At 36.2% G+C, this 27,998-nt stretch overlaps 2 protein-coding genes across 3 annotated transcripts in view; one reads left to right on the forward strand and one right to left on the reverse strand.

Moving 5' to 3' along the window:
• Positions 1–26,004, reverse strand: part of LOC306870703 (SMC5-SMC6 complex localization factor protein 1-like) — a 31,374-nt gene extending 5,370 nt beyond the window's left edge. The window contains exons 1-18 of the mRNA XM_079418128.1: positions 25,526–26,004; positions 25,236–25,347; positions 24,353–24,431; positions 24,071–24,240; positions 23,931–23,986; positions 23,656–23,809; positions 22,628–22,795; positions 22,388–22,456; positions 21,884–22,030; positions 19,877–20,043; positions 19,655–19,789; positions 18,981–19,125; positions 18,549–18,696; positions 17,280–17,425; positions 16,950–17,080; positions 13,276–13,355; positions 7,237–7,329; positions 5,810–5,992 (exon numbers count right to left, since the gene is read on the reverse strand). Coding sequence (XP_079274254.1) covers positions 5,810–5,992; positions 7,237–7,329; positions 13,276–13,355; positions 16,950–17,080; positions 17,280–17,425; positions 18,549–18,696; positions 18,981–19,125; positions 19,655–19,789; positions 19,877–20,043; positions 21,884–22,030; positions 22,388–22,456; positions 22,628–22,795; positions 23,656–23,809; positions 23,931–23,986; positions 24,071–24,240; positions 24,353–24,431; positions 25,236–25,346 — 2,182 coding nt within the window. The 5' untranslated portion in view covers position 25,347; positions 25,526–26,004. The remainder of the gene's footprint in view (positions 1–5,809; positions 5,993–7,236; positions 7,330–13,275; positions 13,356–16,949; positions 17,081–17,279; positions 17,426–18,548; positions 18,697–18,980; positions 19,126–19,654; positions 19,790–19,876; positions 20,044–21,883; positions 22,031–22,387; positions 22,457–22,627; positions 22,796–23,655; positions 23,810–23,930; positions 23,987–24,070; positions 24,241–24,352; positions 24,432–25,235; positions 25,348–25,525) is intronic.
• A 36-nt stretch (positions 26,005–26,040) lies between these two features.
• The window catches only part of LOC306871464 (uncharacterized protein KIAA0825-like), a 134,299-nt gene continuing 132,341 nt past the window's right edge, over positions 26,041–27,998 (forward strand). For both annotated transcript variants that reach the window (XR_013784333.1, XM_079419418.1), the window contains exon 1: positions 26,041–26,518. The gene's annotated coding sequence lies outside the window, so the exon portion shown is untranslated. The remainder of the gene's footprint in view (positions 26,519–27,998) is intronic.

Below are 27,998 nucleotides of genomic sequence, written 5' to 3' on the forward strand. Positions count from 1 at the left end.
TGTAAATTTGATTCCCTGGCATCGTACTCGAGCTGCACAAGCTCCCCCTTGGTTCATGTTACAAACACAGCGCAGAGCCGCAGACCCTTCGATGCCACTATGCCAGACTGATAAAGATAGGTGCCATTCATCCCACCTAGATTATCAGAGCAGCACAGTGTTGGTTATGGCACGCAGATGGAGCTCTATAAAATTTGAGTCTGTTTCAACGATCTAGTCTCAGCCTCACACGGCTCGCCAGACCACTGTCTGATGCATATTGCACATGAAAATGTCAAGAGCTGGATGAAATCACCAGTTCTGATCTCATTATCTTCTATGAGTCAAAGTGCACCAGTACACTTGGAAAAAACTTTGTTTTGACAAGGTTGTTGTAAAATGAGAACTGATCCCTGGATTGTTAAATAATATTATTTAATATTAACACTCTCTATTCTATTTTATCTACTTGTTTTCTTTTTATCTATTATAAAAAGCCCTGCTGTGTGTATACACTAGACTAACTGAGACTTGTCACAGCACTTGCATATTATTGGCCTTGTTGGATTTGATTCCTTCTATTGTCCTCATATGTAAGTTGCTTTGGAAAAAAGCATCTGCTAAATGACTAAATGTAATGTAAATGTGAATATGAAAAAAAAAAAAAAAAATGATATATATATATATATATACACATATATACATATATACATATATACACACACACACACACACACACACACACACACGCACACACGCACACATATGTATATTACATATTTCTGAATATCTTATTTTAGGGTCCATACATTTTACACAACTTCTTTTTCCAGCGTTTTGCAAGTGTTCATGGATAGAATGCTACTTTAGAGTAAATAAGCTTGTTCTGTGCTTTTATTGTGGCATGTTGTGATTGACTACATCAAAAGGACCCTTCCTGTCCAAATGGGCGGTTCTTGGCCAGAATGAGCAGAAAGTACATGCCAATAGCCAATAATAAACAGTCTGGCTATGTTTGACTACATACAAACAACTGAAGTACTAATAAAGCTATTAATGTGAATCTTGAGTTAAAGTAGAAAAGAAAATGTTTGCATACTGATATTATTGCTCCAAACTACATTAGAAACAAAGCAACATTTTAACTACTATTTATTGACTTTTTTTTTTCAGCTTTAATATCAATGTGTAGCCATCTATTTTTGTCTTGCAGCTGTGTCCAGTTCATCTGGATGTGCACATTTTCCCAAAAGCATTACACAACTAGATTGGGCTGAGTAGTTTTATTAAGTCATTTTATTATCCAAAACCGAAATCCAATCAGTAGGTATTTGTTGTTTAACTTGTGGTTATATGCAGCAAGATTTTAAACTGATGAAATGTCGGTATTGGCAGGGCATATCCAGCACAATGCCGCAAAAATCGCAAACCAGTACAACTGACAAAATGTCCCGCTGCTTGTCGTGGTTGTGGCTGTTGTCATTACTGTGCAAGTATTCTAGTAAATATTTCAAAGAGAGTATCTGAGCCATTTTTAAAGAAAAAAGCATGCTGCAAGTTTGGTTGAACTCATACACACACCAAATAGAGTCAAACATTCGCTATTGATCCTAACAGTGGCACAGCTGAAAGCCTGGTGAGCTCAGTGTGAGGAAGTGACTTGGTTAATTATGCATTTTAATAGGAGAAAGATTGTGCAGAGGAAGCTCAAAGGCACTCGCAATCAGAGGGAGAGAGAGACTGAAGGAAAGAAAAACAGGGATAGAGGGAGAGAAGTCTGAGAAGAGAAGCTGATTAATGTATTTGGTGTGACTAGCACAAACAAACAAACAAACAAACAGAGCATGAGGAGTTGTGTAATGACTAAATCGAGAGCTTTGCCAGAGCTTTAATCTAACGCGGTTTCAATGCAAAATGCGAGGGGGAAATACTCCTATTAATGTACACAGAGTGGAAGAAAAGGAGAACAACTGTGTTTGAACTCAACCTTATTAACAAAGACATTGAGCCATCGTTTGTCATTACAGTGCTGGAGCGACAGCACCGAGAAGCTCTAAGCCTTTAAGTGTTTTATACTCTAATACCACAACAAAAGAAATCATGGCTCTTTTCTTACTTGGAGTTACTCTCTATACTATCGACGATGGGTAGGAAATATAGGGTCGAGGAATGATTGATGTATGGTCAAATTTTGGTGGCAACAATGCTTTTGAGAGCTTCAGAAAGTCATGAGACAATGCTGGAGAAGTACAATGACATGGATTATAGTTTTACTCAAAAAGACAGTTGGGGTAAAACTACTTTATTTATATACTATGTTAAAATGGTATTTGCAACAAATGTAAAGGGTTATTTCACCAAAGAATGAACATATTGACAATTTACTCACCTCATGCCTTTCAAACCTATATAACTCTCTTTTGTGGAACATTAAAAATATTTTAAGGAATGTTTTCACCCATTTAATTGGGTTCTAAACATCATTTGAGCCAACTGACTTTCATTGCATGGACAAAAATACTGCAAAGTTTTATCAAATATCTACTGATGTAAGTCAGGCAGATACTGATTACAGCAATAAATTTACTTACAGTGAACTCAATGTTGGAAATAATAATGAAAATCTAATTTAAATATGTAAATAAAAAAGGTTTAAAGTAAAAGGGGGGGAAACCAAATGCTAAGTCATTCTGAAATGACTAATTTTCTCATACTAATAACTTGATGCTCTCGATGCACAAACGGCTACATAAATGACATCAGACCTGCATCAGGATCTCATCAAAGGCGATGTTGAGCACTTACAGGAAACCTCAATTTGGTTTAAAGTGATAGTTATTTTCTGTACGCTGTGAATAGGACTGGGCAGAACAAACTGTTAGAAGCTGACCCTCATACGAGAGAGCCCAAGTCACGCCAGGAAGCCTTAATCCATTCCAGTCCTGAAAACAGAGCTGTGTTCACAGCAACCATCAAGCCATTAAGATTCGAAGGCCATGGCAGTAACTCGAAGGCTCTTTCATGGCCGTTATTCGCTCTGCTATTTTTTGGATACAAGCTGCTGGGTGCTGGAAGCCGCATGCAATACCAATCAGGAAATGGCTGAGTGAAATTACACTCCACCACGCTTGCAATGTGTCTGTGTGTGTGTGTTGGGGGGAGGTTTGAGCTGGCAGCCTTGGGCTAGGCAAGCTGATGACACCCATCCCTGCCCTCGGCCATGACATGGTTAGCATGCCAGTACCCATGGGCAGGAGAAGGAGGGTCTTGTCTTTCACCCTCTCACCCACCCATCCAGGAACATTCATTATTATTTCATGCTGAGAATGCTGGGATTAAGAAAGCCGTGTTTTACACAATATAAGAGTTGTATGACCTTGGAAGTAGAGAGCAACAGTGAGAGCGAGGTGAAAATTTCATGTACATATGTCATTTTTATCCTAGAAGTATGCCAACATGTTGGGAAGAATATACATTAACTTGAATGCCAACATTGGGTCTGAATCTCTTCCTTTATTTCTGTATGTTTTATTAAATTGTTTTCTATATTCAGTAATAATGACCTATTGATAATGAGCGACTTTGTGAACCCAACTCATAAGAGGAAACAATTGAAATTCTAGGCATCTTATATAAAAAGGCACTAAAGTCTATCTAAAACAATTTACCTAGTAATATTTAATAATAATTTTATTGTTGATAAAGTAGTTCCATGCTTTTTAAAGCGATAGTTCTCCCAGAAATGAAAACATTTACTCATCTTCAAGTTGATCCAAATCTGTATGATTTCTTTTTCTGCTGAAGAAAGTTGGCAAACAGTTTAAACCTCCATTTTTTCCCCATACTATGGAAGTCAGTGGGGACCAGCAACTGTTTGGTTACCTACATTCTTCAAAATATCTTCTCATACAGGTTTGGAACAACATGCGATTAAATGATAGAATGTTTCATTTTGGGTTAACTAACCCTTTAAACAATGATTTTCCATTACTTTTCTAGTCATTTTCTAGCAATTGATAGACAAGGATAAAAAAAATAGACAAGGGATAAATAAATGAATAAATAAATAAAAGGACAATTTAAGCCCATTAAAAATTCATGGCTGAGAAAAATCTACATCCAATGTCCACTTTACTTTCCATTGCTGTGGGAATGGTGTAAAAAAAATAAAAAATAAAAATATATATATATACACATTAGTATTATTTTTTGTCAACCTGGAGGACTGATCCTCAGTCCGTTTTTTGTTAATTCATTTATTTTAAAAATAAAATTATTATTTTTTTAATTTATTTAAAAATTGTTTGCCACATTGGCAATATATGAGTAATGAAGGCAAAATTATTAAATATGGTGAATTAAATAAATTAAACATAAATTTATATTTTAAGCTAAATCTTGATTTCTATATATATAAAAAAAAATAAAGCTCATGAACATAAGTCAATTGTCTAAACTGAATCCACATGATGATCATCCGTGAATAAGATGCCAAATGGCAGGGATCAGTCCTCAGGTTGAGTGTGTGTGCACCTCCGTGTCTTATTAGGGATCTCGTCAGCTGTCTGTTTCCCAGACACATCACAATTCTAATTTCATGAAAAAAGAGCATCTTTTCCTGACCTCTTTTCATGCATTGGTGTAGGGCCAATCTCAGTCAGCAAGAAGAAAAATGAGAAAAAAAAAAAAAAAAAAAAAAAAAAAAAAAAAACATTCTCACCGGGACCAAACAATCCCAATCTAATTTACTTTTTGAGGCCAGAATATCTACATGAGCTAATAGGGGAGCAAAATCAAATTAACTATAATTAGTCAAAATGGAGAAGCGAGCGAGAGAGAGAGAGAGAGAGTGACAGTAAGGCGTGTGGGAAACCAGAAGCCTGTCTCATTTTGTCTCTCCTCAAGTCCCTCCCCGTCGTCAAGCCATCCCGCGCTTACCGCATTGACACATGTCGCGCTCGCTTCAAAGCTCACAAACATCGATTGCATGTGGCACGCAAACAGCCAGGCGCACCAAAACATTTCTGTTCTGACAGATTTCCCCCATGAAAAACCAGCATGTGAATTTCACGAGAGCCGCAGACCTGACTTGTCTAATCTCTTCAGGAGGATGCTAACAGCGTCATCCACGCCGATGGGTTATTCCTGCAGATGGATGGTTTTTATAGAGGAAAGAACGTAAAAAATCTTGAACCCTGAATGGCAGAAGACGACACTGTGTGTGTGCGCGGTAGAACTCGACTGTTAAGCCACAGGAGAGGCCTGGATTTAACAGATTTCTACAAAGCACTTGTTTGTTTACACATGTAATGCCACTGTAATATGACTTTCTGCCGCTTTCACTCATCAGTGTGTTTATACTGACATCACACATGGAAACAGAAACAGTTTTCTCCTTATTTATTCCAGTAAGAGAGGCACTTCCATATGACTCCATAAATTCAGCATCATTCTCAAAGGAATCGGAATCTGAACATGTTTTGAAGTAATACGGTATAATATGGTATTCAATACGAGTCAGGCTCTCCTAGAAGGGCCTGTTTGATTGTGACTGGATAAGAGACTCGTGAGAGACTGAACCAGGAAGAACAAGTGAACTCATCACTTTTTTGAAATTCAACAGCTTCTTTAAAGTTGCCGTTGAAGGGTTTACATTTACGCGAGCGCGACTGTGTGCATGCGCTCTCATGTTTTCAGCCCTCTTATGTGAAGAAGATCTGTATTCACAGTATGAATCTTCATGCATTGAGTGTGTGTATATGTGTGTTTGTATGCGTTGTTTTGTGAAGGTCTGATCTCTGAATGTATATACATGTATGTCGGCACTCACCGCCGCGCCGCAGCAGCATCTTGGCGATGTTTGTGTGTTGGTTCAGCAGGGCATCGTGTAGCGGACTGACTCCCTGGACCTGACTGCCCAGCTGCAGGTTGGGGCAGTGCTGGAGCAGGGCCTTCACACAATCTGTGCCGCCATGGTTACAGGCTTCATGAAGGGGCGTCCAACCAGCGTGATCTACAAACAGTGACGCAAAATATACTGTTTAAATATACCAATTAAACAAACACAAAAAAAAAATATACATTTTACGCATATTATGTCCTTATTCACTATTCGATGATGTCAGAAAGCAAATAAATCGGTATAATTTACACATGCATAATAGGTACTTTTACGTCTTCCATATAATTGTATATTAATAAGAATTTAAACTCAATGTCAGAATGTATCATAACAAAATGCCTCATCAAAAGGTACTGTTTCTCTTCATAGCGTTTTTCTAATATAAAAACCAACTATTCGCCATTATATTGCTACATTAATGGAAAGTAAATTATTAAACAATAGAATTTTCTTTGTCAAGTATATTATTAAACATAGAATGTATTTGTTGAAATTAGAGTTAAGATAACAATAAAGATAAACAAAACATCAATTATTTGAATTCATTTTAGCAAAGCTGCCTCAATTGTAAACATTTATGTACGTTATACCATAATTGCACAAACAGACTCGAAAATACAACTGTATGCTAGTAGTTTCATATAAATCCTGTCTTAAAACTCCCAATGCGTTTTTTGTGTGAAAAAAAAAAAAAATACTGGATTTTTATTTTTTAAACGAAGAGGCCTCAATCGCAAACATTTCTGTGCATCATAACATAACAGCACAAACATACTGATTCTAAAATGCAATTGTTTGCTAGTAATTTTCAAACAAATCCCATTTTAAGATTCGCACTGTAGTTATTTCGAGTGAAAGAAAACTACAAAAATAGCGGAACACTAGAAAAAATAAAAAAGAAATACATAATTTTTTTTAGCAAAGAGGCCTCAATCGTAAACAAGCTCTATGTCATTACATGATTGTGCAAACATACTCAATCTAAATTGGCATTTTCAAAGAAATCCCTTTTTGAGAGAAAGAAAACTTACAACAAAACAAAAATAGCGCAACATTGTATAAAACAATACAAGCGGCATTTTCATCAAGGTATATGGCAAAAATAACCATGATTAAATTAAGATTTCAAAACAAGACCAGAAAGCGAAAGGCATGCACAAAATTTGCTTGACGATAGTAAACCGAGCCTATAACAGTGTCCGAACCTACCAGACACACCCTTACATTTGATCTAAAAGGTTAGACATGTGACGTATGCTTTCCTTTGTATGAAATAACGGTTTAGCACACAAAAAAGTAAAACAGAAGAAATGGGACGATTCTACTGAGGGCAGGGGAGGAACATAGAAACCTACCTTTAATGTTGACGTCCGTTCCAGGCACGCTGAGGATACGAAGCAACATCTCCACCTGGTTCCTCTTGCAGGCTCGATGAAGGAGTGTCTCGCCTACACATGGATGGAGAAGAGAGAAAGAGAGAGAGGGAGAAAGGGCAAGTGAAAGAGAGAAGTGGGCAACATCCAAAATCAGGGTGCGTCCTGCCAAGTGCCCCCACAGTCCCGTAACCCGCTTATTTAACGTTTTCCATGCTCGAAATTAAAACGACTAAACGGGCACACTCCGAAACGACATGGCAAATGTGAAAATTAAACAGATAAAAGGGGCTGACCCTGAAAAAAAAAAAGCTAGAGATTTTTTTGGGGGAGAGGGACAGGAAGCAGAGAGAGAGAGAGAGAGAGGGCAAAGAAAGGCACTCATCCGCTCTTTGTCGCTTTTCCCCTTTTTCCGGACAGTGGGAATTCTTTACTTACACTAGCAACCCAAGTTGAAGGCGATTGTGGGAAAAGGCTTCCTGGCAGTCCGGTATTGTTCAGCCGGGGAAAGTTATGGTACAGAGACCATACACAAAGCCTCTGATGGGATTTTTCAAACAGCCAGAGTTCAAAAGCTCCACTGGGCATTACGAATGGGAACACGTGATTCTCACTTTTGCAAACTACAACAGCCAGACACAAAAGCCTCCAAGGACTTTTATTTACATTTTCCTTCTGCCTGCTCCCTTTGTAAGGCAGCCTTCATCCCTCGCTCTCCCGATACGATATCAAATCGGGAATATATTAGAGGGTGGGCTGCTTCCTTTTTTCATGTGTGGCTGAACTTCACAAGAAAGTAAAAGGCCAAACTTGATGCCATTATAATGCCGCTGTGCAAAGCTGCTAATAAATGCTTTACTGGGTCTCACCAGGGTGCCCATTTCTCTGCAGCCTTGGCCGGCTAGATAAAACCCGGCGTGCTAAAAGAGCCAAAGCGGAGAGAGGCAGCGGGGATGAGGAGGAGGAAATAAAGCAGACAGTCTTCTTTCTTCTTGTGGCAGGGAAAAAGAGAGAAGCTGCATCCTCTTTCACATCAATACGTTGGGTGCGTTTTCAAGAAGCCCCTTTAAGCCAGATCAAACAGAGAAAATTAGGTTAGAAGAAAACGTAAATGACCAGATAAGGCTGATATGTCTGCGACTACAGAGTGACGTCTGTCATGGTATAAAGAAGAAAGATACAGAACTCGTGGAATCATGGACACTGGAGACTTTCTATAGCCATTTTGGACTGATGGACTCCAAGAATAAAACAAAATGTTGTAAAACAAAGAAGGGCGGTTCGCTTTTTTTCAAGAATCCTGATGACAAAGACGTTTTAACATGCAACCTTTTAACTTTCAATTAAATTTGAATATGTCTTGAAATAACTCGAAATATTTTTCGGTCTAAATTTTTCTATCATTTTTCATCATGCGTTAACAGTGCATAGTGACACAGATGTTTGAAGTCACAAAACCAGAGACCCTCTCCTAAAAATCTGATCACAAGTGGTTACAGAAAACACCTCTGAGAGACAGTGTGTTGGGAGACCACTAGTCGTTGAATCACCAGAGATGGATATTAGTATCAGGTGTAAAGGATATTAGTATCAGGTGTAAACAGGTTCTGACAACACATGAACGGAATGTTCCAGACTAAGCTAAATCAATGACAGAACTTCAAAAACTAAGATGAAAGAAATATATAAATACATAGCACATATCTATAGTAACCTCTCTCTGTTTCAAAGGAAAGAACAACAGGGTAGGAAACAACAAGCCCCTAACTCATGTGTCAAAGTACATGAAAGCCAGATACCAAAGACTCGCAGAACAAAATCAACGAAAATAATTAGCAGGATATTATGAAGAAATAAAACAGAATGCAACAAAAGTATGACTTAATGAGTGCCTCAGCACCATGGCAAGTTCTGGCTTGCACTAACCTTTTTTCACACCCTAATAGGCCCTAAAACCCAGTGATTAAACATTTCTTTAACTCCCCATGTGTACACAGTCTCAGAAATGCCAGGCCCAATCTTCCCTGTTAAATCACTTTAATGGCTCCAATTTGGACACAACGCTTCCATTATAGGGGTAATTGCATACTCAGCATTTACAAGCTCGAAGAGGATAAATCCATCCTGTCCTTTTCTATAAATTGTGAAACGTGTGTAGCATTTGCGGTTGTTGTTTTATTTATTTATTTTGTAGAGAGTACTTTCTTGCGTGGTTTGTGACGTCTGGCATGACAGCTCTGGTGCAGATTGGCTAATGGTTTAAATAGCAGGCTATTTGTCACAAAAGCGCATTTTGAATACTGTGATGACAGGATGCATTTTCAATTTGATCACATTTAGGTTTAAGCAACATCCTTTAGTTCTAGGAGTTATAAGAGGTTTAGTTTATGGGATTGTGAACAAGAACTGAAAGAGGCCAATAGTAACTGGGTCAAAGATATTTATTTTAGTTTTACACAGTTTTGCTCTTTTTTTAAGCTCTGTAACGTGATACATTTTTAAACAATACAAAATATCAACTCAATTAACACAAATTGACTTTTTTCCTTTTTGAAAAGTCCTGGTTTGAGATTCATCTTTGCCATTCAAGTGAGGGACTCATTCATAAAAGGCTGCAAGAGTTCATTGATTTTCAGTGGGGCTACAGAAGGACCAGTAGAGCTTGTGGGTGAATAGATAGGATCTGTCATGTATGCTAACATCAGCACATCATCAAACTGCTCATAAATATGGATAAATTAAGACTTTATCCATAGCCAGAGGACTGGAGTGCTCCAATTCTATTATTGTTATTTCAATTTGTTATGTAAGACAATTAAAGTTATCACTTTGTATTTTGTAAAAACACTGGCCCCTAAACAAAGTTTCACAATTAACCACAATTAAAAATGGATTTTTAATTGTCCAACAAAATTGTAATTGTCCAACAAAAATATTTAACATAGCACAAACACAGCAAAACATTTTACATAATGAAGTGAGTAAAAGTATCATGCGTTTACAGATTTTAATTCTGATTGGTATAGTGTTGTCACGATACTGGAATTTCTAACTTCGATACGATACCTTGAAAAATATCGATATTCGATACCATTTTCGATACCACGGAGAAAAAAACTGCCACAATATTAAGGGGGTAATTTTTTTAATTTAAAGATAAATGTAACAAGTCGAGAACATGCAGTATATTTTACATGAACAAAAAATGTCTTGAGGTACTGCATTTGTTGATTTATTTATTAATCTTTTATTAATCTTAGTTAAATGTTAATTGAAACTAACGTTTACTAATACATGTACTAATTAAAATCCAAAGTTCTATTTGTTGATATTCTCATTTGCTTCAAAACCAAAATATTTCCAGATATAGGGCCCTATGAAATCCATTTTATTTTTCCCCAATTTCCATTTAATTTTTTTCTACATTCAATTTTTTCCATTTTAATTTTTCTGGATTCCGTTTTTTTCCGTTTGAATTTTTCTGGACTCTTTTTTTTTTTTTAATGGTCAAATTAAATGCTATTAATCTAAAAGCATGTCTAATTCATTAAAATCATGAAAATTATACAATAATTCATTAAAATCATGAAAATGATACAATTTAACATTTAATTTATTAAAAGTGTAACAAAAATGACATGTTTAGGGCCGTATGAAATGTTTTATTTTTTTCTCACCTTATGTTTTATTGTTACCAAATTCTGTGTTTTAGCATGTCTATTATTTGAATGCATACAAACTATTTTTATTTATTCTTACAGTAGCCTTATGAAGTGTGTTTTCCCCCTCAGAAATTCTGTGTTGTGTATTTAAATTTTACTGGATATCAGATGAAGGCATAAAACAATTTTAATTAATTTATATTTGAATTAATGAAAATTAAACATTTACATTTTTGGCAAATGAAGGGGATTAACTATTAAAATAAAAATATTTTGTGATTATTTCTTTTAAAAAAATTAACAGTAGTAGTAAGTAGTAGTATTATGTACATTCTACTAAATAATAGTAATATAGCCTATTTCTGGCACACGGTCTTTAATAGGTTAAGTTAAACCAAACTTTTATTTTGACGGGTTGCCGTGAATACTTCTAAAGTTCTGTGTGTGTATGATATGACGCTAGTTTTACTCAAATTAAATGGTAAAATGCTCGTAAAGTGCCTTTCAGATCAGTTCTGGAGATATTGTTGATGTATTTATGTCCTCATTGAGACAGCAGACGCTGAAATCACCGCGAGCGCCACATTAGTAAACACAACCGCACGTGCAGCACATTCACACAGAGACGCACAGAACATGCAGGATTCATATTTAAATCCACTTTTGCAGCTTAATATTTACAGATACTAGTCCATATCGCGATTTGATTCAAGTGTAATTACCTACTTTTGATTAATTCATCCAAACTTTGACAAATTCCTGACATTCCGCGTTAAACTGTAAATTCCGTTTTTATGACTGGATTCTGTGGCGTTCTCTGCATCGCGGAGATCATAGATCCCTACAGATCCCTCCTGCTGTGTTCTTTAACAACCAGAGCAGTCATCTTTCTATTCTCTTCACTTTTGCTATTTAACCAGAGCGAAGGAGACGAGTGCGGTCACGTGTGGTGCTTGTCCACGCGCCTTTGGAGAGAAGTGAAAGTGGCAGCTCGGCTAGTATCGGTGTATCGATACTTCGGGAAATTAATATTGGTACCGTTCAGATATTTCAGTATCGATATTTATCGAAATATCTATATTTTTGACAACACTAGATTGGTATTATATTTTGTATATAATACACTGAAATTCCTACATTGTAGCTAAGAATAAAGTGTCCAAAACTGTATGTAAACATCTGTTATGTCGCTTCTTTAAAGAGGGCACACAAAGAGTACAACTGGCCACAACTGAATATACATATTATAAAGAAAGAAATCATCCTGAAATCACAATCTGAGCTTTACCCCAAAATCATTACCAATATGCATCATTAACTGTAGCCATAAGCCACAATGAAGCGTATTGAGCAGACAGACAGCTCAGGGTGAAGTTAACAAGGCACCATGGACCTGCACACCTTGTGAAAAACACTGCAGCGTCTACCTACAGAAATCTACAGCTGAGAGCCTGCGGATGCTTCATCAAAAATTGATGCGCTACACATCAGTATAGGGAGCACGTAGTGCAAAAACAACACAAGGCAGGGAGCAGCAGCCTTGAGTCTCCTGAAAGCAGGGCTGTCTCTCTCTCCCCTTGCCCTTCCCCGCTCCCTGCTCTGGCGTGGGGGTCTTTCTGATCAGGTGGAAGGGGAAAGATGAGCGTTGACACCTTGGTGGGTTCACACGGAGTACCAACCTCCTAATTACAGAAACTTCCAGGCTTGGCTACCTCTATCTTTCTCTCACTCGCCCCCTCTTACCCTCTCCTTCCTCACAGCAGAATCCTAATTGCAGTGTTTAATATTCTTAAACGGGGGATCTGACAAGCATTATGTTTGTGTGTGTGTCGCCTGATTTTTATGTTTTTTTCCACCTCTTCTTCACCAAAGGATGGAGGGAGAGTAAAAAGCATGTAGAATGTAAATGCTGTTGCCTGAGGTTATAAAGAGAGGCTCTGTTGAGAGCTTTTGACCTAGCTGAATGTGCTACAGAACTGATATAGACAGATAGAACGATAGATAAATGACTGACAGACAGACAGACATAATGATAGAATGATAGATAGACAGACAGACAGATAGAACGATAGACAGACAGACAGACAGACAGATAGAACGATAGACAGACAGACAGATAGATTAGACAATGACAGATAGAACGATAAAAAGAACAGATGGAAAAACAGACAGACAGACAGATAGATAGAATGAAAGACAGAGACAGACCGACAGACAGACCGACAGACAGACAATGACAGAAAGAATGATAGACAGAATGATAGATAAACAGATAGATCATAGTATTTTGAGTGATAATGAATGAATGCTCTGCGTCTCTATGGCATGTATGCAGACAATGACTCGTAGCAGTTCTCACCTGCAGCATTGACTCTGTGGTAACCTCTCGGGACAGTCTCTCTCCCTGAATCTGAGCCGCCTGCTGAGTCTTTCACGGCTCTGAAAAGAACACACAGTAACATTTAACAGACAGATTCAGACATCAAGCCATGTGTTTTTGAAGGGACAATAGTTCACAGAGCTTGTGGGTGAATAGATAGGATCTGTCATGTATGCTAACATCAGCACATCATGAAACTGCTCATAAATATGGATAAATTAAGAATTTATCCATAGCCAGAGGACTGGAGTGCTGGAAAAAAAGCCTGCAATATTTAAAACTTCCAAGACAAATCTCTCTTAAAACACAGAGCGGTGAGATGCTACCATAAAGTTCACTAAATACTTCCCACTTTATGCCGCTGCTTGTGTCTACAAACATCATTATATCACTGTCATGACATTTTCACACTACCGCAGGATGGAGTTGAGGGACTAGCATCTAAGTGCATCGCCTGTAGCAACTCTCAGCCAGCCTGTACACTAGCTGTACTTACTGAATCCTTTTATCCGAGGAGACAGCTATCCAAACCCCCCCCGTGGAGCTCTCCCAGGATGGAGTCCCTGGCCAGTGTTTAAGAAACTGTCACTAAATGGCACCATAAGAGCTACAGTGATGTAGGCTGCATCGCAGCTGATGTACTGGTTGGGTGAAGTGTGTTGGCTGTCTGCTCAAGTGTTGACTAAGACACAGCTGAAAAAAGACAATCTCAGACTGATGGAGGGATAGAAACAGAGGGATGATCACATGCCAAAGAAAATCAATCAATCAAATCACTATCTATCTATCTATCTATCTATCTATCTATCTATCTATCTATCTATCTATCTATCTATCTATCTATCTATCTATGTCCGTCCGTCTGTTTTAGTTTTAGAGAATGTAAAGGTGGATTTCAACTGTATGATAGGTAATAACTTATTTCTCTTTATTAATAGATTAAAATTATTATACTTTATAATGCAAAAAATGTCTCCAATAACCCCCTCAATGCTGGCTTGCAGGCAAAATCCTTTAATCTAGCTGATGCAATATTTTAGAGCACAGCAAAACCAGAAAAATTCATATTCACTACAGAACATTTCATGACTTTTCCAGACCTGGAAATCACAACTTTAAACATTCCCTGATATATGCATGCTTTCCTGACTGTGGTAACCCTAAAGAATAGACTTTCTAATAGTGCTTATGATAAGCACTAACTTTGTAATAGTGCTTATGATTTAAAAAAACTTACAATTAAATAAATCTTAATCAGTTATACTTAACATTGTGCAGCTCTAACAATGAAAAAAGAAGTAGTAGTTTAAAGAAGCTATACAGTATGTATGATACTTTATCTGATTTTTACCTATGATTTACTTAAAGATGTTACTAAAACTACTAACTACATAGAAAAAAAGATGTCCGGAATTGTTGCCAAGATGGTCACAGTGTGGACTGACTTGCCCAAATTGCAGATAAGGAAATGTAGCTGCAATATGAGGGTGAGTACTGAGTATTTTCTAATAAATTCTTGCAAGGGTTTGATTGATTGAAGAAGATGCTCAAAAAATACAATTTAATATATATCGCAGATAGCTAGAGAAGAGTACTAGAGTCAGGCTGTGAGAGGCCTTAAAGGACAGTGCTATCAGAGGAATAAAGGCTCATGCTTCCCTTTACAGGAAGAGTCTTGCTCCTTAGTAATTGGATTGTTCAGAACCAAGGCGCAATCTAACACACCAGAACAGTACAAACATCCACATTCTCACAGACACATGGTCATTTAGTTTTCTATTAGTGAGGAGTAAACATCTTTGTGTGCAGTGTTCATGTCTGTGAGTGAGGACACAATGTTCTTCCTGTGACCACTGCTGTCCTAAAATATTCAGCACACTGTCAAACATCACATCATGGCAACAAGTTGCTGAGAATCATGGCTTAGTCTATGTAATCAATGTGGAGCAGAAATCTGAAAGAAAGCATCCGAAAGAAAGGGCTGAATGTTAATATAACCAAACGTTTTCCATCAAACTCCAGTGTCTTCCAGCAATAATGTGTTTATGAATTTACAGCTGTATTATTCCAAGTTATCATGCCAAAGTACAAATTTTGTAAAAACAACACAAAGTAACTTGAATGAAAATTTGTTAAATTAAGAATATATATATTATTATTATTATTATTATTTCCCAGAAATATAAACATAAGTATCTTTTTTTAACTGGTATATTGTAGAAAAGAAATTTGATGTATGTATTAATATCATTCCTATTATTCAATTAACTTTCATTTTTCATTTTCATTTCATATATGCAATTTTTGTAAAGAAAAAAAAGAGAAGCAGGAGTTGTGAGTGGGGTAGCCAACCTTAGCTCTGCCCCTGAGTTAACGGTGTTAAATATTTTTAAACCGGAAAAATAAATATATATATATATATATATATATATATATATATATATATATATATATATATTTAGTTTATCAATTAAATTAAATAAATAATACAATAAGGTGTCATTTGTTAACATTATTTAATGTATTAACTAACATGAACAAAAAATGATCAATACATTTATTACACTATTTATCTTTGTTAACGTTAGTTAATAAAAATGCAGTCGTTCATTGTTAGTTCATAGTGCATTAACTAATGTTAACAAACACAACTAAATGCTGAAATTATGAACTAAGATTAATAAACGCTGTGGAAGTACTGTTAATTCTTAGTTCCTGTTAGCTAACATCGTTAACTAATATCGTTAACTAATGAAACTTATTGTAAAGTGTTACCATAGTTAATTGCATTTTCTTTTTGAATTAATCACGATTAATCCCACTTAACAAAAAAAAAAAAGTTTTTAAATATACTTTTGCAATAATTTCACATTCAATCTTCACACATTTATACAAGCATTTATATAAAAATAATTTATTTTATTTTACTTATAGTAATTTTGGTACATTTCAAACTTAATTTTTTTATTTCCAAAGTTATATTTTATCTTGCTTCATTTTATTTGATCTTATCTTTATTTCAGCTTTATTTCAATTCACAAAAACAATTACAAAGTTCTCAGGTTGAATTTAAACGCAGTCAGTTTGTCTAAGCATGATGTCTCAGTCGAAGCCTGTAGGGAAAAAAGGCAGATGAGCAGCAGTTGATTGAGCTGGTAGGAGAGATGCACAGCTCCAATTACCCTCATGTCACCACTAGTAACAGGGCTGGTGGTCTGCTGCCATCATAGGTTGCCCCAACAGAGAAGGACAGCACCCTGTCTCTCTCCATTAGTCATCTTAAACCCCTCTAATGCCCCATAATGGCAGAAAATTGCCCAATTAAAGGCACCTACTGCACTTTCTGCCTCTGCCATACACGTATGAATGCCGACATAAAGAGGATCTTATAGTGTTGTAAGTGGAGAGTGGTTATCTCAGAATGTGCTCTGATGGCACAAGGATGTAGAAAATGACACCTATTAATTCCTGTGATTTTACAGAGAAACATCTTACAAAAGTAAACACTAGTACCAGGTCTATTCATTGAAAATATACAAATATTTAAAAAAAAAGTCAACGTATTTTTGCTTTTCTCCTGTGCTCTGTGATCTGCAGTGTCAGTATGGAGGACAATAGCAAGAGCAGACAGATGTGGCAGAGTTGAAACTCACTCTGAGCCTGGCACATGGGCGGCACAACTAGTAGAGGGTTGATTCATCTCTATTCTGTCAGTCTGTCCCTTCAGGGTTTGGACTGGTTCTAGATCACACAAGATCCCCAGAGCTTTGAGGTAGGATGAAATCTGGCAAAAGACAAGCAAAATAAATCTTATAATTTTTTTTTCACAATTTTTCTCCATCTCTCACTGAATGTTCTATTCACTGTATTGTGTTATATGATGAATGCAGAGTTCTGGGAAGGCAATTTGCTGCAAATGAAAGTGTAGTCGCTATAAATCTTGATGTTTATTTTATTAGACATGTACACAAGATAAAACTCACAATTGTGCGCAGACAAAGTGGTTCAGAGCTGAGGATCAGGCCCCTGCTGCAGCAGATGTTTCTATAGATGGCGTTGGCAGTGAACATCCGGAGTCTTGCAGAGCGAAGGGATGGAATCACTTCCTTCAGCATGTCACAGTGTAGGTCTTAAGTAGGAGACAGGAAGGTACTTATAGCCATTAAGCTATTTAAATCTTTAATGTACATTGCCTCAAATAAAAAAAAAAAATACACAGTACAATATATATATATATTTATTTATTTTAAATCACATGATCCTTCAGATATCATTCTAATATGGTGATTTAAAATCAATGTTGGCAACAATTGTGCTGCTTCATATTTTTTTTTGGGACCGGTGATTTTTTTTTAGGATTCTCTGATTAATAAAAAATTAAAAAGAACAGCATTTATTTAATAAAGAAATTTTGTGTTACAATATACAATGCTATTCAAAAGTTTGGGGTCAGTACATTTTTTCTTTTTTTAAGAAATAAATACTTTTATTCATGAGGGATGTGTTAAATGAATAAAAAGTCATAGTAAAGACTTCTATGTTGTTAGAAAAGATTTATATTTTGAACAAAGTCTGCTCTTTTTAACTTTGTATTCATCAAAGAAAAAAGTATCACTTGTTTCAAAAAACAATATGAAGCAGCACAACAGTTTCAACACTCATAATAAATCAGCATATTAGAATAATTTCTGAAGGATCATGTGACACTGAAGACTGGAGTAATGATGCTGAAAATTCAGCGCTGCATCAGATAAATAAATTCCATTTTAAAGTATATTAAAATAGGAAACCAATATTAGAAATTGCAATTATATTTCACAAAACATTAAAAACATTAAAATATGTGCTGAAAATGTACTCCCCTCAGGCCATCCAAGATGTAAATGACTTTGTTATTTCTGAACACCAATGGATCCTTTGCAGTGAATGGGTGCCATCAGAATGACGAATGACAGATATCACACAATACACAAGTAATATATGTATTTTGAGTATTGTGATGCCTTTATCAGCTGTTTTAACTCTCATTTTGATGGCACATATTCACTGCAGAGGATCCATTGGCGAGCAAATGATGTAATGCTAAATTTCTCCAAATCTGTCCGATGACCAAACAAACTCACCTACATATTGAACCCTCACCACATAACTGAGGGTGAGTGTATTTTCAGCAAATTTAAATTTTTTGGTGAACTATTCCTTTAAGTGCATAAAGTGATTCTTCACCAGTTTCCCACTGCACTATGGGATACCTTGGCACAGTATGGCAATGTGTTCTGCCAGATCTTTAAAGCCTTTCTCCACCAGACTGCTGTTGAGCGGACTGTGTTCCTGAGCCCAGAACTCCACCACTACACACAGAGTCTCCTGCAGAGTGACTGACATTCCCAGCCTCCACTCCTGCACACACACACACACACAGTAAAGTCAGCCTGCACCGCCGCATCTGGAATGGACATGTCTCAACAAAATGGTGTATGTGGAAATCTGTTGGCATAATATTGTTGGCATACAGGTGTAAAGTGACAAATTTTAGTTTAAGCTGGGAAATTATCTTTATAAGCTTAGGTCACAAAATTAAACCAACAAACTTATAAATGTCTAAAACAGAAGATTTCAATAAACCATGAAGTGGCCATCGTTTTTATGAAGGAAAGGATGAAAGGAAAAGACTTGAATGGCACCTGAGTGGAGTTGAAAGCCCAGAGTACAGTCTTGATCAGCAGCTTGCTGAGTTGCAGAATCGCCCTGGAGGTCAGAGTGGACTTCTCCCACATGTTCCAGAAGGAACTGTACAGAACAGACGCCCGACTGATTCTGGGTAACCTCCTGCGGAGAGGAAGACAGAGTTGCCATAGATATTAATATTAATATGTAGATATAGCTGCTACAGATACAATAACAGATCTGCTATGTTGAAACCAGCAACATTTTAGGTACAGGGTTTATATAATATAGTTTATTCAGTTATTCATTAAATATAAAATATGTCATCCTGCCATATGGAGGATATGTAGAAATGTTATGGCAAAAAAGAATAGATGCTAATCTAATGTACAATCTAGGCATTAATATCTATGGTTAACGCAGTTCCTTAACCATTGTCTTTCTATCAAAACAAACTGAATGTAAATACTACAAAGTCTTGATCTTCAAAACAAGGTGAACAGCAAGACATCAGCATAACTCCAAGCAGCTACATATTGTGTTTTATTTCTACATTCTTTATGGCATGTTTTGTCTGTGTTTATTTTGGGGAGGGGTGGAAAAATACTGCAGTTTCTTTTCTTTGGACTCATGCAGAATCAAAAAGTTGTTGTTTTATTGAAGCAGAGATGAACAGAGCTCAGGTGCTCACCCTGAGCTAGCAGCATGAAGCTCCAGCTGAAAGAATCTCAGGAAGAACTCCTGCAGGTTACAATGGAGACGAAACAACTCAGTGGATAGTGGGCTTGGCAGTGAGTGACAGGTGGGTTCGCTTGCTAGACACACTCTTGAATAAATCAGACAAAATTGTATTACTGACAGAAACTCTATTTACTTATGAGCTGTTCTGACAGGTACATTGACAGTTTCATACCGAACTGATGTTTCAAGAAGTGACCAAAGGCCGCTCTTACATTCTGGACACTGGAGGATCTGAAGAAAGTACTTAGTGTGTCCAGGAGAACCCCAGGTAGGATTGTTGCGCAGGATACTTTGGAGAACTTTGATAAACATGCTGAGGTACAATGGCTTTGCATCACCCTAGAAGTAAGAGAGCAAGAGCAAAGACTGGTTATCTGATCAAACCAGAAAAAGGGAGGTGTAAACAAGCTTTTTTAATAAAATACATTTCAAACAGTTTCATCTATTCTACAGAGTTCAGATCATTACATAAACCTCAATGTTCAAAACAGATCCCTAGAGAGGAAGGTGGCTGATGGCCTGTATAATTCTGATACATCCACAATTATAATTTAATGACAGCAAATAATAACACAAACAATTCTAAAAAAATATAGCAATTATTTATTTATTTTTAGACACATTCAAAATTCACAACTTAGCATTCAAATGTTTGGGGCCAGTAAGATTGTTTTAATTTTTATGAAAGAAGTCTCTAATGTTCATCAAGGCTGCATTTAGCTTGACTCTATGGCTTTATGCTCTTTGTACTCAGAGAACAGCAATGCAATTGTTAAGGCCATTGTGAGTCCGAATTTTTCGTCCGAAATTTTCGCACGTTGAAAAATATATACGACCTCACGTTTTGTCAATCACGTTTGCACACTGCCTCCGAAATTTTCGTCCGTCAAAAAAAAATTCGGATCGGGTTCGATTTTTTTGCGTTTTTCGCATCCGTATAAAGCATTTTGAGATGCTTTGAGAAGGTGTTTTGACAATTCAGAGCCACCGTACCAGCGAAAGCCAAAATCCAAAATAGTGTCAGACAAATTAATACACTTCGTCTTGCAGCACAGCGCACTTTATGACAAACAAATTGCGGAATACAAAGATACAGAATATAAAGAACTGCTGTAGCCTATTTTTATGCCTGGCGCGCACCTTTCCGATGCCGCAGTTCAGTGTGTGTGTGTGTGTGTGTGTCCATACCTCAGACAGTCTCTGTTCAGGATAAATTGGTTCACGGAAATTGGTGGTCTTCTTTTTATTATGTGGATTCAGTATCGCTAGCAAAGTATCAAACTGAGGCACTGACATCCTGAAATAAACTTTGAATCTCTCGAGATAATCCCGCAGCTCTTTGATAAGGAGGTGGAACTCTCCTTCCTCTCTGCGCAATCTAAGGATTGGATGGACCCAATATTTCCTTTTTTCTTTTTTTAAAAAGAGAGAGGACAACAAAATCATCCTCACTACTTAAAGACATTTTGTATAGTTTTGCGAATTTTTTCGCAACGGATTAATTAAAAACGTATCGGACTCAGTGTGCAAGGTCTCTGTGCGTGACAAATTTTTAAGATTGCGAATGCGAAAAAACGCATGCGAAAATTTCGGACTCAGTGTGCAGAGACCTTTAACCTTAACACTTAACTTAACCTTACAACAAGGTTCCATTTTTTAACATTAGTTAACAACATTAGTAAACATGAACTAAGAATGAACAATACTTCTACAGCATTTATTAATCTTACTTTCAGCATTTACTGATGCATTATTAAATTCACAAGTTGTGTTTGTTAACATTAGTTAATGTAGTGTGAACTAACATGAGTAAACAATGAACAACTGTATTTTCATTAACTAACATTAACAAAGTTTAATAAATAGTGTAATAAATGCATTGTTCATTGTTTGTTCATGTTAGTTAATACATTAACTAATGTTAATAAATGGAACCTTATTTTAAAGTTTTACCAAAACTTTTTATCATCTTATTGCCATGGAATTTTACTTTGTGTGAATAGACTTTCAGTGGGTGGTAAAGAATGCTGTTTTTATGCATCAGAAAACACAATCCTTACAACATCCTTAATGAAAAAGAACATACCACACTTTGCTTTTTAAGAAGGATAACACCATCTGAAAGTAACAGTGCCTTATAAGTGCCTCTGGGATTTAGAATAGCTCTTATTATACATACATGCAGAGCGTGGTGCATTAGCTGTTGGAGCAGCGGGGCTGGGGGCATCACTCCAGGCTGTAGGGACCCCAGAATCTCCTCCAGAGCTTGAGGGAAGAAGGCACACTCTACCAAGCTCTGCACATTGCTGAAATCTACAGCTGGAATCTGGGTACAAGAGAAAGAGAGAAAGAAAGACATGCAGGAAATAAGATGACTGATGATAATGCATTCTCAGGGTCAGTGTCAAATGAGTGCATTCGGACATTTCCGCTTGAGAAACCAGTGGAGGCGCATTGCAATGTTTCTTTAATGGGTGTGCCAATCATGAGCGCACCGATCAAACGGATTTGCCTAAATCAGGTGACCTGGCTGTGATGAGCCCTGCGTTTATTACTCCTCTATGTGACACACAGGAAATTGAATGACCCGATCCTCTTGATGAGTCAAACACTCATTTTTGTACTTTAACAGCTTGTGTAAGGCAGATAGGTGTGCTGAAAAGTTTTTCACAGGTTTGAATACCTGAACTGGCAGGTTGGGTGTGTAGTAGCTGTAGAACTCTGGGACTGTCAAAAGCATTTTCTTCCGTTGCTGAAACGAGATGTCATGTAAGGTCATACTTTATAGAAATTACATTGATAACCGTGACAACTTTCTCATTTGTGCCCAAAATCCATCTGTGAAAGCCATAATTATGTTTCAAAATGATATATAAAAGTACCAGAATAAAAAGTGGATGAGGAGAATAAAAATATATTAGACCTCCATTATTATGATGTATTCTTTGAACATTTTCTCCAATTCTTTTTGTGAAAGGTCATCAGTAACATCCATAGATTCAGTGACTGCAGCAGCATCAACGGCCATTTCACAGCTCTCTTCACCGAAGGACTCCAAATTACAGGTCCAGTTTAACTCTGACCAAACATGCTACAAAAAAAACAAAAAAACAACAACAAATAAATCACCAATGGCAAATTCTGAGGTTGAATGTAAAAAGTAAAGGCTGTCCAAATCAAATGAGCAATTTTTTTGTTTAGACTATGAAAAGTTTGGGGTTGGTAAGCAAGAAACCTCTCTGCTCTCCAAGGCTGCATTTATTTATTAAAATCCAGTAACAATACAGCAGTATTGTGAAATATTACTACAATTAAAAAAAAAATAGCTACTTCCAGCATAAAAGTGTTAAGAAAAAAAACATTATTGTTAACAGATTTTAGACTACATAATATTCTAATAAGTCCAATTTAGAAAGTTATGAGAGTAAAAGAAATAGTTTACCCCAAAATATCATAATTTATTATTTTTATTATGTTGTTACACCTGTATAATTTTTTTATTCAGTGGAAGTCAAGGAGATGTTTTGCAGAATGTTCATGCTGCTCTTTCCAATAAAACATACCAGTGATATAGTGACCAAGTAAAAAACACCAAAAAAGTATCAGAAAATTAGTCTGTATGTCTTGTCTGCAATATCCCAAAGCACTGTTTAGGGCCATGGCCATCAAAACTTTTCATGTCAAAAAACAGTGCACCAAGGTTCTATGTCCATTGCATGCAGATTTTATGAACAACATTAATAGGGCTTTTTTGTCCTGTTTGGCACTTGACAGTGACTAGTCACTACATGTTCTGTTGTATGAAAAAAAAAAATCTGAATTTTATGTGCAATGAAAGAAGTCAAAACAGTACAGCAAGTTTGAAATGACATGTTGGTAATTTAACAATGATAAATGTGTAACTTTTTTTTTTTTAAAAAAGCACATAATACTAAGAGTAAGTTACTTTACCCCAAAAAGATGTTTGGCTACATAGCTGACACTATAGTGAGGGATTCTGCACTTCTCGCCTTTATCTTTGGATGTATTTGTGGTTATCACGTGAGTTACATAATATGAAGTCGCCCAGTCTGTGATGACAATAGCTCTGCCTGCTTTCAATATCCTGCAAACAAAATGTGGTTTGGAAAAATTCCCATTAGCAGTTCCACCATGAGCCTCCAACTAAACACCAACAACATTTCTGAAGGCATGCTGTACAAAGTTGTCACTGTGCTCATCCTGACCTGTCAAACATACTTCTCCTCACTGGATCATCAACGTCAATGAGCACTACCCAGTCCTACAGGTGGAGATGGGAAATGACAAACAAGTTTAATTTCTTTTAGCTGTTTTCTAAGTGAGTTAACAATATAATGACTTTCACCTGAAAGGCTCCAGACACAGTGCCGTTAGACACCCTCTTTCTCCATGTTTTCAGTGGATTGGGTGTTTCAGGGGTCTGAGCTGTTAAGTTTAATTCATATGAAGCCTCTGGGAGCCACGCTTTTTGATTCACACTGTCCAGAACAAACTCTGGAGTGACTATCCACTTCCCTGAAACAGAAAGAAACCAAACAGATTCACCATTTCAGTTTAGTTTATGCTTATTTGCTACTATTTTAGGCTCTCTACTCGATTATGACAGTCAAATCTCAGTATTACAGACCTCCAGCACAGGCTGCGATAAACTTTTCACTTGCTAAAGCTTTTTGGGCGATGATGTGAGTTGTTGCCTCCTTATAAACCTGGAACATAGAAACATGCGTCAATGAAATATTGTGAACTGTAAAGTGACGTAAAAAAAATAAATAAAATCTCTTTTATCGGACATGTAAAGTCACCTTACTAATCTGGTCTTCAGCCTTACCATGAGATCTTTTACGAAAAGGTCAAGAACTTGGAGGTTGAGTTTATTCTCATAAGGGTTTCAATTAGTAGAGAGAGCAATCTGTGACTATATTAAGATGGTATTGAGGGCAAGGACAAAATGACACGGTCCGAAATACACTGTAGCATCGGGAGTCATTTTTCATGGCTAATCACCAACACTTTATCATTTTCTACATGCAAAGTAAGAAACGCTTGATGTTGTTGGAAGAGAGGCTTGTGTGAAATTAACTGTATCATATAGAAGTGCACTTTTCAGTGGTTAACAAATACTGAATTACATTGTATAATATATCAAACTAAGTCAATTCTACAGATAATGCAAGAGCTTTTCTTACAGTTAACTTGACACTTTTTCCAATTACTTTAAGGTATATTGGTATATATAGGTATATTAACTTATTTAAATATTTAAAACATAACGCTTGTTAAATATTTAGCTTAATGTATGTTCTCATGTGTATTATTGTTATTGTCAGTATTATTTTAATAAATTCTGTTTGATATTGCCTATCTAATGCAAACATCTGATTAAACTCTCCAAATATTTTGGGGCCACCGTACAACAGCAGAACTGTTGTTAAAAGGTTGTTAAAATAGGTAATATATGCTTACCATGGTAAAGGGTAAAGAATTTATGTGTCTTTAGTGCAGATACTTACAGAGCCCCCAAAATATATGCCCCCCAGCTTTCTGATGCCGTGGAGTAACTGTCTTTTCTGGGAATGATTCTTGATGCCAGACATTTGAAAGATGTATTTGTTGTCCACCATCCTAGTGAAAAAACAGATTATATGTTATGTATAATGAATAGCATTCAAATAGCATTACAAACACTAAAGCACAGAAGAATCGAAAGTAAAGTTGAATTAACTCTAGGGATGTGAATTCGATTGTGATTTTGGCAGTTTCTGTATAAAAATAAGATGCATACACAGTTTCTGCATCTTACCTCAAACTGAAAACCGGGAAATCACTCTCATACGATGAAATGTGAAAAAGTCTGATCTCGCTTTTAGGACAATGGCGCGCAAAATATCATTCGTCTATATAAAGTGACATTTTATCGAGCGACACCATCAGTACTGTATATATAACACACACGAAACATGATTAATATGACGCTAACTGTAAGATTAGATATTTATCCCTTTCGTAATATCTGTCATTTCGCTTAGTTTAGTTGCACTTCATAACTAGCATACAGTGTGTTGCCAGACCACGGTATATTATTAGGGGTGACCAATATGTTCAAACTCACATAAATATTACTGGCCCTAACTTGAGGTGCATACACTTCTAAAAAGTACTGAATACACGTCCAAAATAAAAGAGAGATCATTGTTGAAGTAAAAACAACGAATGAGGAGAATATTATAACGTTAACAAGAACACGCTCCCCCCTTTTCTCTGTGATGTACTCTGTTCCGTAACACGGAAATACTGATATGCTTCCGGTTGGTTGTCAGAGACGCTTTTCGCAGAAGAATCACAACAGTGCGTCACCACATGTGTGTATAAACAAACGGATGCGATGGCTGAACAGTTAATATATTCGTCCTCTTAAGCGAGTTTGACAGCATGTTATTTAACCATCAGCAAGCCTTTTAATCTTATACGACACTTTTGTCTACAATTTTATGTTGTGGATCGATATAAGTGACTGAAACACTATTTCTTACATTCCCATTAAAACACTGGCAGTTTCCTTCCATTAGTGCTGCCTCAGAGTGTGAGACTTGCTATATTTACTCGACGCTATTAAACTCATGCTTTTAGATTTGATTGCAATAGTACAGATCATTTTAGGCCATTTCACTGCAATGAAAAGTAAAGATTTGGGATAAAATGCACCTGACAAGTCTGCTTGGATTTTAGCCCTGATAGTCCTTCATTGCTGTTGGATTTAATGTGATGAAGAGCCCTGAAACCACAGCTTGAAAAGGTACTGTGTATTTTGCCTTAACCTTCAGTGTTAAGTAGTATTTACTGGTGTGTGTGGTGTGATAATGGGCTTGGATCAGGGGTGATGTAGTTAAATGCTTTGAAAGAACCGCCCTGTATATATGCTCTTATGTGTGCTATCAAAGAGCTGTTTGATGAAGGGTTGTTGACATGAAATGCAAGTCATGTGATTTGGTGTTACATACTGTAGTTCTATTTTAACAGCATTTTGCTAACTCTTTTATAGTTATTATGAATGCAGATTTTATTAATTGAAAGATTTTTTTCATTTCAAATGTTATGCTTATGCTCACAAAGCCTAGATTTATTTGATCAAAAATACACTACAAACCGTATTATTGTAAAATATTACCACTGTTACTTACTTACTAATTTAATATAATTTATTAATGTGATGGGCATTACTTCAAAGTTCTGTGTAGCATGATCCTTCATAAATCATTGTAATGTGCTGATTTGTTATTAGTTGTGCTGCTTAATATTTTTGTGGTACTTTTTTCATGATTCTTTGATGAATAGAAAGTTTAACAGAACAGTATTTATTTGCCCAACTCAATCCGAGCAGCATCTTCAAGAATCGGCTAAAAACACATCTCTTCGATCTTTATTTGACCCTCTCTCTCTATTCTAATTCTATTCTTTGAAAAAAGAATTTTAGACTTGCACTCTATTCATTTACTTCTTGTTTTCTTAAAAAACAAACAATAAATAACACTAGCTTCTCTATTCTTTTTGTATTCTATTTGTTTTCTTTTTATTTATTATATAAAAAAACCCTTTCTACGTGTACTGCGTTAGGCTAACTGAGACTTGTTATAGCACTTGCATATGATTGCTCTTTTGTTGATTTTGATTGCTTCCATTATCCTAATTTGTAAGTCGCTTTGGATAAAATTATCTGCTAAATGTAAATATAAATCTTTTGTAACATTATAAATATCTTTACTATCAGTTTTAATCAATTTAACTCATCATTGCTGAATAAAAGTATTAAAAAACATATTGACCCCAAACATTTGTAGTGTAGGCTTGTTAGAATTGATAGTTTTGATTTAGTCTTTAGTTCTAGTTTGTTTCTAGATGTTTGTTTCTAGATTTTACTGTGTAAAAATGGGTCTCTGAGATTGAAATTTTTTATGTTTAGTTAAAATTGGAAGTGGACATATATAATATAATTTTTTTTATGACTTTAAATCTATGTATATGACCCTGCAATCAAGTCAAAATCATATTTCAGCTACCCATCGGACCAGCTGTGATTGACTAAATAAATGTGAATTTTAAATAGGCTATCGATATGAATTAATATGCTCTGCAATGAAATGTGTCCATTTCAGTCTGCTTAAACAACCTGATTTCTATCTCTTGAAAATTAAGTGTTGTTGGATGACGTTGAGAAAAAAGAAACTGGCGAGTGGTTACCATGGTAGCCTTTATTTAATTAATCATAACAGTAATTG

This window comes from Barbus barbus, assembly GCF_936440315.1.
Source record: "Barbus barbus genome assembly, chromosome: 6".
NCBI classification, from domain to species: Eukaryota; Metazoa; Chordata; class Actinopteri; order Cypriniformes; family Cyprinidae; genus Barbus; species Barbus barbus.